Raw genomic sequence first — 12,980 nt, forward strand, 5'->3', positions numbered from 1 at the left:
GCGACAATGATTTAAAAATCAGAAAAAAATCAAAGAGAAAACAATACATAAAATGACACACACAAAAAATCGTGCCATGGACACTATTTATAGAAATTTGTGTGACACAAAAATGACATTGTGCTCAAGGCACGAAAAAGCTGAATTTCGTGCCATGGACACGAATAAATTAATATTTTTTTCCGTGACTATAACTTACCGTGAGATCATGTTGGATCCATGACAGCGAGTACCAGATTATTAAAATAATTTATAATATAACTATTTGAAACACCCACATATAGCCAAAGCAGTGAAAACCATAAAGCATTTACCAGCTTAAAAAGACTTCAAAAGACGAGGTTAACAAATAGCTTGCAGCACCATTTCAGGTCGGTTGAGGCACTTTCAGCAGTGTTGAATTGTTAATTATGGTTAACATGCATGAGTTTTCAGTTAATATAAATTGATATTCTCAGTCATGACAACTGGACATATGGCAGCTTAATTAAAAGTATCGACTATTTCATGCTAACATTAAGAAACAGCAGTCAGACCCTGAAGGCCAAACCCCACACGGGGGAATTAAAGTTTCAGTAGGTGAAAATTTTAAACAGGCTGTTTAATAAATCCTCAAAGCTCTCATGTTAATCTTGAGAATCTAGAGTAGTATTACATCCTTCATATATCCAAAGAGTCGGGCAGAGCGAGTCACGAGCAAGCAAAACACACGAAACATTATCCCACAATCTCTTGATTACTTATGATTCACTACGTTTGTGTCGTTTACACTATATGCACTTACGCACCGATTGCCAACAAAACACATATTGATGCAGCCTCACTTATCGTCTACGACTCATTACCCGGTTGGGTCCGCCCCATTTATTAAAAATCCAGCGTTAAACAAACACACACGCGCAATTCTACTGCTACCCGGATAAACAAACTACATCCATTGTTTCCATAAGGCTGGGTTCTTTGGGAAGCTGAACCAGCTTGAATTTCCCTCACAAACAACAACACACTTCTTTGGTGACATTGATTTCGTGTCAGCTCTTGATTTGTGTGTGCGTGTGCTATTCCGGTTAAAGTGCCCATATAAGGACTTCCACTGTACTTCCTGCACTAAAATTGGCCATACAAGAAATAAAGCAATATTGTTACTGTTCAAAAAAACTTTCCGAAACTTGTGCAAACCCTGGCGAAGTGCATTCAGCACAGAAATACTGCTTTTTTGACACTTTGCCTATGTTAGCATGAGCAATCCAACTCATTAACAGTGTTAATTAGTAAAAATGCATGAAATAGCTTTACACCCCCCCTTTAACCATGACTAAATGTTTGCATTTCCTAAAAATATGTTGCTTACCCATGCAAAACTCACCGCCAAAATGCTAAAGCGTTGTGGATGGTTGCCAGGGTGTTGCTATGTGGATGCTAAGATGTTCTGGGTTTTTATGTGCATCGCTGTGCCCTTGCTAGGGTGTTCCGGCGGTGGGGGTTACGCAACACTTACTGGCTCAGTTCTTATCCCTAGATATGGCTGGGGTCTCTGTTTTAATGCCAGCAATCATAAGTCTGAATAGTAATAGCTTACTAAATGCATCTTTATTCTGCTGATTGTATGGGAGATGGTGCGGCTTAGTTGTGCTCTGTCAGCTTTGAATAAAGAAGCTCTTTTTTATAGCATCATATTCCTTACTTAGCTCTCTGATCTTAATATATGCAGCTTACATCTCTAATGAAATCTCATTATTAGCATATTAACCAAAGATAATCACGTTCACGTCTTTTGAGGACTTAAATCAGGTTCTATATGAAAAGCAGACTCAATACACGGTCAGAGAGTGCTATCTCTCCACACCTTCATATATTTCATCATGCATCTCTCAACTGTTTCATGTGCATCACCTGCCATCTAGTGTTACTGCAAATAAGACGATGGGATAAAGATAATACTGATAGAGAACACAAAGGATTATTTACACTGTAGATTTGCACATGGTCATCTGTCTGAATGTGTTTTTAATACGTGCATGTGTCACAATCACCTTTCTTAACTCCCGACTGGGGTCACATAGGCTATAATAAGCTGTCTGAATGAAAGCAGGAGATACACTGAGCCAAATCTAATCAACATTCAGCTCAGTGGAAGAGGAGCTGTGGGATCTGCCCTGTGTCGTCTATGTGGGGCGAAACACAAATGAGTTTATGGGACAGTAAATAGAGTGAAAAGGGCATTGATGTCTACCTTTAATAATTAAGTGTAGAGCACCTGCAGATGTCACTACAATTATTCAACACACATACTGATGAAGACACTTTGGATATGAGCATCTGCCGAATGCATAAATGTAATACATTTAATCACACTTTATGTTATGAGTTGAGCATAACAGATATGCATCGGCATTTGAAGGCTTTTCTTAAAGATAAAATGAAAATAAAAGGGTATAAAAGTGTCTATAAGAAACTATGGTGTCTGAATAAAAGAGGTCATCAGATGCTGTAAGGTTAGGGCAACTTTTTATAAACCTATTCTATTTTCTTTTCATTGCAAGGTTTCATAAACAAACTCATAAATTCCCACTTTATTATTTAGTAAACTTTAGGCTAGTAAATTGTAGCATACTGTAGTTTAATACAGTAATTAATAAGGCATACTATAGTATTGATAAACTGTAGTGAATACTCTATATTAGTGGTCTCCAACATGGTGGCGGTGGGCACAAGGTTGCCCGCACGAAGTCTGTGAGTTGCCCGCCAAGGACATTCTATTAATAGCCTCAATTTTAATATTTATTTAATACACATTTTTATGCTTGGCTTCTTATTTTAAACAATAATAAAAAATTAACAAGTAAAATGAAATAAAATCAACAAGTAACTAAAATGTTTCGAGTAGGCTATATAAACCTCCAGATTGTTTTATCATTGTGGTAGCCCTTTCTCACAAAAAGGTTGGAGACCCCTGCTGTATATGCTTAAATATTTAGCATAGTAAAGTTTAAACACTACACTAAAACACCATATTGGAATTTTACTTCACTTTACTATAGTAAATAAAAGTGTACCACATTATTTTTTATTTGGGTTTAGTTTAGTTTTATGAGCAGGGCAGGCTATGCAACAGCCTACAGCAAGTGTCTTGCAGTACATGATTTATAAAGTGAAAATTTGTATCTGACATCTTTTTTAAATAAAATAAAATATCTATATGTGTACAATAAAATACCTATATTTGTAAAACATATCTATAAATGTACACAATTCATAATTGCCCAATTACAACATACAAATAAAATCAAAACCAACTTCAAGCACTTAAAGGGATAGTTCAACCAAAAATTTTATGAATGATGGAAAGCACACAGCTAAAAGTTTATAGTACCCATTGACTTCCATAGGAAAAACAAATACGGTGGAATTCAATGGTTACGGCAGCTTTGTGCTTATTTATTAAAATTATTATTAAAAAAATTAAATAAAAAAACTCATGTATGTTTAGAACAACATGAGTAAGTAATTTATGACAGAATTTTCTTTTCTTTTTTTACTAACTATTCCTTTAAGCAATCTTTAGCTCAAAGTGGTTTTCAGGGTCATAAAAATCTATAAAAGTCAAATTTTTGACTGTCTGGTATCATAAATCATAAATATGACATACCTCTCCTTCCACATTACTAGATGTCGCTGTGAGCTTTGCCTTTTCTGACGCGAAATGTCCTCTCTGAGCCGCCGTGCACGGTTTATATTAGACGTTTACGCGGAAGTCCCGCCCCTTTTCCCCCCTCGCTCGCAGGCTGTGTAAGTGTTAGCAATTTAGCTCCGATAAATAAATCCGTTTAAATCTGCCTCAATCCATCATCGTACACATTTCAAACACATAGAATGTAAACTCATAAGTGTAAATGTGTTATTAAACCGAGTATTTGTTGGAAGTTACTTAGAATGATGTTATAATAAAGTCTGTTTTGCCATATTGCAGGGTCCAGTTGCAGCGGTAACAAAATGGTGAGAATCTTTTTCTATTGGAGTTGGTGCTCTTTTAAAAACGAACATTTCTTCACTTCATTTTATTTTTGTGCTGTTATGTATTCCAATTTTTAATCAGGAGTTCATAATAATATTGTTATGAAGCAAATGCCTAATAGTGGTATCGCAGCTAGCTGCTAACATCTTTCCTACAATGTAACGTTACTCGTGTTGAGTGTTTTTGAAGTCTAGTTTGTACTTTTTATCACGTTAAATGACACATTGGTTGACTACTACATGTAGTAATTGTACGTATACTTTAAGCATTTTAAAACTATTAGTGTTATTCTGTAACATAAGTTGTTTCTGTCAAAGCACACCACCTCTTAAACGTGTGTTGATGCTCTTCATGTGTAGAAGCGCACATGTTATAGCAAATATTTAAGGCCGTTAGAGGGTTAATTCACATATCACTAGTAACTTATGTTTGTACATGACTGTGTCTCATTCATGTGTTTTTCTCTGTACAGCCACGCAAAATTGAAGAAATCAAAGATTTCCTGCTTACAGCAAGGAGGAAGGATGCCAAGTGTAAGTTTAGGTTTAAATATGATAATGGCCTCTTTTTTTGTGTTTGTTTGTGCTTAGGGTGTCATAAACAGGAATGCAGGTGTATGTTGTGTCTGATCATTACTATGATTTTGTTTTATCAAAGTGCATGTTAACTTTTAAGTTGTCTAAAGTGTAAGTAATACTGATTGTTTGTGCTGATACCGATAGTCAAACAATGACTTCTACTGATAACGATATTTTTGCTTTTTACTCCTTGTTTCAACGTCTTACGTCTTGAAATCCTAAAAGTGCATGAGATGTAGTGTAGTTACTAAGATTTTGGCAAGTTATTGTATTTTTGTATACAAGTTTATTTTGTCAGTTTTGTCTATTGGAGAAATGTCAGTAGTATTAACTGAATGTACTAATCTCACCAGCCGTCAAGATCAAGAAGAACAAGGACAATGTGAAATTTAAGGTGCGCTGCAGCAGATACCTGTACACATTGGTCATCACAGACAAAGAGAAGGCTGAAAAACTCAAGCAGTCCCTGCCACCTGGTGAGACCCCAAAACACTGCAACCGCTATTAACATTGACAAGACCGTAATTGTGCACAGAAGGATTATCACTGTACATGCTTGATTTTAATTAACTTTAATTTCCTCTAAATTGTTACCTTTGTAAACCCAATTATGCAGTTGGAGATATTAAGGCAGTGGTTCCCAAACGGAGGTGCGGGCCCTCCTGGGGTGCACGAGATGGTCCCAGTATTTTATAAAATATCATCAAACCAGCGAAAAGTATAGCTAGCTATCAACCAGCAGCACTACATTGTGTAACTTAATATGGTTTGCTTTAGTTTGAGATTTCAGGTTTTATGTCCTGAATTTTCTTTGGGGCTGCCATGTAGGTATGCACCCTACACAAAGTGGGGTGCACTCATAAAAGTTTGAGAACCACTGCATTAATGGTATATACAGATTATTACACCACATTTTGGTGTTAAGTGCTTTAAACTGATATGAGGTGGATCTTGGATTATGCATTTATCATTAAACACAGTTTGATTATTAGACCAGTAGCTGTACATTTGTATTTTTGAGAGATTGTGCAAGTTGTCCAAACACTTTGGGCCTGTCCTGTGCCCACTGTGCATTTACACGCTTGCTAGAACAATGATGAACCAAGTGCTGCGTTTCTAATCTCTCTGAAACTTCAGTTCCACCGGTTCAATGACACTTATAGCCTGATGAAAGACATTCATGTATTATTCGCATCATTATGGTCATTAAAATGTTGAAAAGTTGGAATTTTCAAATGTATTTAACATTAATGACAATTGTTTTTCCTCTGGTTTCAGGTCTGGCTGTGAAAGAGCTGAAATAGATGTTTCTGTTGTACAAAAACATTGTAATAAAATTGGGAAAATGAATTCTTACTGTGTTGAAGTACTTTGTTCATGTGCCTCATATACTGTTTAAAATGATCTATTTGTGTGTATGGTACTTGCAATGAATTAGGTTATGTAGCACAATTGCATATTTTGGGTTGAACATAACAGACTGTTGATGATAATTGCTTTCTACACCTAAACCACCTTAAATAATTAATAGTCTCATACAGTTTTAAGTATATTCAAATACAAAAATTGAACGTACTATTTAGGTGCATAACTAAGTATGCCCACTCTTTATTTGCATTACAAATATGAATTAAGATATATGTTCTGTGTATGTTACAATAAGTGAATGATACAGTAATGTTTTAATGTAGTTTTAAAGTGTAGTGCAGGTTTGTGCTTCTTAAAAATAACCGTATATGTCATTCATACCCTGAGATGAAAAATTGGGGCAAACCAATGCAACACTTAAATAATATTAATTGATCCAACGTGCTGAAGCAGGTTTACACAAAAGAAAAGAAAAACTACATATGTCCAAAAGCTAAGGAATAAAATGGGTATTTAATGTTTAATTAGTTATATGTATGACTGCTCCCGGTTATAGTATTAAATCTAATAACTAAAAAAAATGTTTTTAACTATTTAAACTTTTAATGGATCTCGTTTAAACATTAAGACATTGTGTTCGTGCAAACTTTATTAGTTATTGTTTGCTGCTTGCTTATATTTATACAGTTAACATGAGCTGTCCAGCAGATGGCAGCACTGCGTCAGCTATTCATAAATGAATTACATTTGCAATATCTGCATTTAAATGTTTCATTTAAACCCAATGTTCTATTCCATCTCCCAAATAACATCATTCGCAACAAGATATTTTCAAATCAATTTTGAATGTGTTATAAATACAGTTAAATCGCCACCAAAAAAACAATACAATTGGCTCTGTCCTCCTGCTGAAGCGCGCTCCCGAATTCTCTCATTGGACGGACGGACGGAGACGCGCAGGAATGGCAGCGGCAGCACGAGACCGGGATTTAACGAAATAATTATACGTTTTACTTCATTTTCACGTGCTGTGCTTTTGCGAAATAATCTTTTATCTTCGCGTGCACCTTTTTATCACTTTTGTTTCAGTCATAAATACATTTGAGATCTAAACGCATGGCTTTTGTTTGAAAAGAGTGTGAACGGGAAAGAAACGAAACACCCAGTAGTCGGACGGATTGTCTTTATCTTGAAAAGAAAGTCATTTATTCATCTCATCTGCTTTGGAAATATAAATGATGTCTTCAGCTCGGGTAGATTATATCGCTCCATGGTGGACTTACTGGCTCAATCAGTTTCCTCACGTCAATTTGAGATTTCAACCTTTGGATCACACGTTTAAACCTCAGGATGAAAACTACCAGCAGGTCAGCATTTAAAACTTCAAACCTTTTGCTTTTACTTTGATTTCATGATAATAACGCTCTTAATGTTCTTATGTATTGCACTTATATGATCTAATATAATCTTATATTGTGTTTGGGGATAAAGTTCTAATATCTTTAAAACAGCTGTTATGCTATCACGAACTGACAACGTTTCCCATTTGCTGTGTTAAAACATGAATGAAATGCAATGCAAAAGTGTCCGATTGGTACTGTAACTATGTTACACTTTACATAAGGTCTCATTCATTAACATTAACCCATTAGGTAACATGAACTAACAAAAAGCCACATATTTTACAGGATTTACAGTAATTTTTGTTATTGTTAATATTACCCATACAAATGCATGTTGTTTACTGACGTTAGTTCATTGTGCATTACCTAACATATTAGGGTTAGTAAATGATAAACTTAAAAACAATGCTCTAAAAGTATTGCTTTTTGTAAAATGTTATGTTTTTATGTTATGTTTTATCCTTTCCACTTACAAAATGTCTATTTGTGGTAAAATTTTGAGTTAAAACTTAACATTTATATGCTGGATTATGACTTAGTCAAATGAATTTTTTTGTGTGTGTGAGGAAATTAATAGTTTTATGGTTTATCTCAAAATGACAATTTTTTTGCATGCATGGCTTTGAGGCATTAACAGTGTCCAATGTCCTGTGATGAAGCCCTGTGATCAAATACCAACATGAAGTCATGCCGAAAAGTACCCCGAAGGGTGAACTAATAAACATTAACTGTGTACTTTAGGGATTTTTCCTTAGACGGCTAAAATAGTGTTCGCAGAACGTCAAGGACTGCTGAAAGTCTCATTTCATCCATCTGTATTAGCAAAAAATAAGCCATTTAATATAAAAAGGTCTTCAGACTTGGAAAGGTCATGGGTTCGATCCAAGGAAACATGCATACTAAAATTATACCTTGAATGCATTGCAAGTCACTTAGGATAAAGGCATCTCCAACATGCATAATGTAAATGTAGTAACATCTATTTCTCAACCCTGTCTGTGATCCAATAGCAAAGTATGTTAACTCTTCCTGGTTATTTAAGCCTTAACATCACTACCAAAAATAAAATCGTAGATTTAATCTAAAATGGAGTTGCCAACATATAGTTAATCTCTTACACCTGCCCCCATCAATGCATTGATGGGTTATTGCCCTGAGCTGTATCTGTATCAGTGCATTAGAGATGAAAAGGGACGAAATCTGTAAAAGGATGGGGCGAGGGGTGAAGAGGAGTTCCCATTTCTGTAGCTGTCTGTTTCCATCAAAGGCAGATGGTTCAGGAGGCAGAGCTGACGGAGCAAGACCAGAAGGTGCGGTGCGAGATCAGGTGCACCCTCCGCAATATTTGAATCAACACGGAGCGTTTACAGATGACCTAAGGGATCATTCACGATCCATTTTCTCCAGTTTGCGAATCTAAATGCTTATTTCCAGCTGACACTGCTTTTTGATTCATTCCTAATATAGCTCTTCAGCAGAACAGGAGACAGCGGTGAAAGAAATTATCTCTGTGCTCTGTGGGTCTATAGACCGGGCCTGGGGTGATAGTGAATATGAGCTCTGTGCAAAGCTGAAAGACTTTCTAATTGCTTTAAGTCCCCTCTTCTGAAAATCATTTTTTTATTGTTGTTTATATGTCTGTGTGGTGTTTTTAATAGACAGACCATGTGGAAATTCATCATAAAATTGGGGCTGACTAAATAAATAATGCTGTTTGAAATTTAATATGGCATAAATAAATGTCATAAACATGTTAGCAACCACATCAACACAGCTGAACAAGTGCCCATCATTTGAGCCATAGATATGTATGGATGCTGCATAGACTGTTCACTTAGACTATTGCAGCGCTGCTGCTTCAGCTCTACTCTTGTGATGCGAGCAACGTATACATTGTGAAACGCGACTTATTAGCTATGTGTCTGAAACTGCTGAATGTAGCATCAGCATCTATGTACATCTATTGTCTGAGCTACAGTAATGCCAACTGTTCTCAAACTGCGAAATAGTTTCACAAACACCAGTTCGAATTTCATTGAGATTTTAATGACCTTCCTAATTCTTTAAAGGGACATATAATTAAAAACTGACTTTTTCCATGTTTAAGTGTTATAATTGGGTCCCCAGTGCTTCTATCAACCTAGAAAATATGAAAAAGAACAACCCAGTAAGGGTTTAGTTTTAGTAAACCATTCTCTGAAAGCATGTCAAAACTAGGTCATTGACATTTGTCTCCCCTTGTGATGTCAGAAGGGGATAATACCACCTCTTAATATGCACTATCCAACCGCGGCACTGCCATTTAGTGCAGAGATCAACTCATTTGCATTTTAAAGGACACACCCAAAATGGGACACTTTTGCTCACACCTACAAAGTGACAATTTTAACTTGCTATAATAAATTATCTATTTGGTATTTTCAGCTAAAACTTCACATACATATTCTGGGAACACCGAATATTTATTTGACATCTTAAAAAGACTTGTGAAATGTCACCTTTAATGAAAATGATCCATGGCCTCATGCAAAGCATTGTGGGGACCAGAAATCAACTCTTTTCTGTTTTTTTCCTTCAGATTTTGGTTCCCATTTTAGTTTTATTGTTCATGTTTCATGTTTAATGTTCATTTAACTTTAAACAAACTATTGCCAAAAAATAACTTGCATTTAAGTCTACAGTAAGTTACTGGTAAACAGCTGCCAGTAATAGTGCAATTTCTACAGAAATTTTTAACATTGTGTGTAGACCTAGATATTTTAATTAATTAAATAAAAGCACACATGTCAAGTGATGCTCAAACTGTATTCGTAACTCAGGCTATGCCCATGTGAATACATGTTTGCGCGTGGGTCACAGGCCATCTGTCCATGATTCACCTATTTCCTATGGGCCTGAATTGCTAACAGCTGTTTTTAATACAAATCTCAGGCTGAGGATGCATCTGTTTGGTTTACACGGCTTGTGCCACAGACGATTATTTTAAAGACAGCTGTAGTGCATATTTGTGGTTTTGAAGTTAGCATTACTGTAATATGCTTTCAAAAATGTGATGTCATTTTTAATAAGAACTAGGCGAGTAAGTTTCTATAGTTTATAAACGAATTCACTTTCATTTCCACAAAATTGTTCAGATTTGTGTCTGATTTTGGCTGGTTGCTAAATGGTTCCTTACTGGGTCAGGTCAAACGATCCCACTGCCAATTCTGTATCGCATCACCTATTTCATATCTGGATAAGGCTTGGGTATCTCATTCAAACTGTACACTTATGAATATGTGAATTGTGTGGGATCTAAACCCATGACCTTGGTGTCGCTTGCACCGTGCCTGTTAAGGTACAGGAAAGCTGGATATAAAAAGTTCAAGCAGTTTAATTTTTATTAGAGGAAAGCTTTATTTTTACTTTAGGTGCCTTCTCATTCATCTCTTCAGTCAACTGGGAATTAATATTTACAATCCGTTCCCGCACAGACCTCTTTTTATTGTTCAAAACAGGGGATGTAAAATATCAGCAGCTAGTAAATAACTCATATTTAGATAAACATGATTTCTATTCATCCGACTCGGAGGAAATATAAACATTTATATGTGATAATACGCACATCTGGAGTCATGAAGGATCGGTTCAGCCTGATCCTCCTCCGTGACACAGTTCCTTCCCATAGCTCATAAAATAACCAGTTTTGTTTATCTTCATTTGCCTTTTTCTTCATCGTCTTTCTGCTTTGTTTTTGTTGTTATCTGTGCATCTGTGTTGGCTTTGTTTCCTATGGTGTCTGTCTTTTTCTCTCTTCTTCCTCCCTTCTCATCTTCTTGTTTCTTTTTATAGACCAAAAAGGCCTCTTTACGTCCACAGTAAATCTTAATGAAGCGTAAGCAGCCGTATAATGGCCAGTATGTTGTGAATTGGTTTTAAAAATAGTGAGCATCTAGAAAAAAAGTGCATTACAATTGGCCAATCTGAGGAAGAACAGAGCCATTCCTGGACTACAATAAAATCTAATTTGTGGTTTTAAACGAGTCATACGTACATTATTTGGTGTAATGCAATGTGTTTACGCAGTTTAAGGTGAAAAAAACACATTATTTTCCACATGCCGTATATTATTATTGTTGCTCCTCTATGTTCCGCCTAAAGCGCATTGTGCTCTGATTGGCCAGCTATCAAGTGTGCTGAGATTGGCTAAATACCTCAAGCATTTGAAGGAAATGTTACGCCCCTTTGAATACAAAATCGCATCATATGACCCCTTTAACTCATTGCCCGCCAGCCATTTTTTTAAAAAGTTGCCCGCCAGGATTTTTTCAGATTTTCACAAAAGTTTCACAAAATGCCTTCCAGGAAAATTTTCTTTTAAAAATACATAAAAATACAAAAATATCAAATGAAAGAACAGACCCTCTGCTTTCAAACAAACAATAAACAAACAAAACGGGAAAAAACATTGTGGATTTTCCAGATGGAATAATGGATACAGTAGAGAGATATATGTTAAATAATGTTGTTTTATTAAAGAATTGTATTTAGACAGCATAAACACAATACTGGCTCAGCCTGATAACCATCAGAGGGATATGACAGCTGATGTGACTCTCCAAACCCCCAATTCCTATTCTTATAGTTTTATTGCAACTTGCAATGCACACATTTCCTGTTTTTTAACACCTTTTAATACCTAGACTCAATATTTTCCATAGCAGCAGCTACTAATTCTGCGTCTGTCACATTTGCTATTTTGACCTGACCAATTGTCTGGTTTTTATTTTCAACCTTTTAGTTTCCACCAATCAGCCATTAGATTTGCTTTGTTTGCTACAGAGCAAGTTATTTTTGTTTCAATGCAACTGCACTTTTCTTGGAAACTTATTAGGGGGCGTGCACACCAATGTTTTCAATTGTTTCCAAAAGATGTGCAGCGTTTTTCAAAACAGCCAGCAGTTAGCGTTTTTTTTTTCGCGTTCGGCACTGAGCGTTGAAAGAGATTCAACTTTGGGTGAAAAGCTCAGCTCGTCAGTGTCAGTTCTCACACAGCCGTCCAATTACAGTGGAGGAGGGGCGGGACAAGTATCACAACAACCAGACGCCTCACAGCTTAAGTATCACAGCTACCAAAGCGCTCGGCTGAAGAAAGCCTGCGCTCAGCTGAAAAAACAGTGGGCAGTCGGTGTCCTCCTGGCGTTTTCAGCCGCGTTTAAAAGTTTTGGTGTGCACACCCTTTAAGTGTCCTTTTTATGAACCGAAACTTAATAGCCAACCGTTCCATTCAGGTGACAGAAGACACATTAATATTCAACTTTAAGATATGCATTACAGTTAAAACACTTAGTAAAGAAACCATATGATAATTAATCAAATACAGTATATAAATGCAATATTAATCTCCCAAATTCTCTCACAAAACGTTTCATCCTATCTTAATTTTTTTCTCTGCTTATAAACTCTTAAATATGGGTATTTTTCTTCAAAAAGTTGAAATAATTTTTGTGAAGGAGTTTTGTTAGAGATCAAATTCAGAACCATTATCAAAACATACACAGAGTTTAAAATGAGTAAATAACATTTTGGTTTCAGTTTTTTTATAAATTGGGTAAGCCATCTAGCGGATAATCGCGG

General features: G+C 35.9%; 2 protein-coding genes across 4 annotated transcripts in view; both read left to right on the forward strand.

The window, feature by feature from the left end:
* The first annotated feature begins 3,716 nt into the window (after positions 1–3,716).
* Positions 3,717–5,943, forward strand: rpl38 (ribosomal protein L38). Its single transcript, XM_055176131.2, has 5 exons — positions 3,717–3,789; positions 3,971–3,996; positions 4,488–4,548; positions 4,947–5,069; positions 5,872–5,943. The coding sequence occupies exons 2-5, from the start codon at positions 3,994–3,996 to the stop codon at positions 5,895–5,897; spliced, it is 213 nt and encodes a 70-aa protein (XP_055032106.1). The 5' UTR covers positions 3,717–3,789; positions 3,971–3,993; the 3' UTR covers positions 5,898–5,943.
* Positions 5,944–6,875: 932 nt separating this feature from the next.
* Positions 6,876–12,980, forward strand: part of ttyh2 (tweety family member 2) — a 72,345-nt gene continuing 66,240 nt past the window's right edge. For 2 of the 3 annotated variants that reach the window (XM_055175893.2, XM_073867138.1), the window contains exon 1: positions 6,878–7,328. In XM_055175893.2, coding sequence (XP_055031868.2) covers positions 7,197–7,328 — 132 coding nt within the window. In that variant the 5' untranslated portion in view covers positions 6,878–7,196. Of the gene's footprint in view, positions 7,329–12,980 lie in introns of all 3 variants that reach the window. The other variant, XM_073867137.1, reaches the window with a different exon arrangement.

Source organism: Misgurnus anguillicaudatus, chromosome 4 (assembly GCF_027580225.2).
Source record: "Misgurnus anguillicaudatus chromosome 4, ASM2758022v2, whole genome shotgun sequence".
Lineage (NCBI taxonomy): Eukaryota > Metazoa > Chordata > Actinopteri > Cypriniformes > Cobitidae > Misgurnus > Misgurnus anguillicaudatus.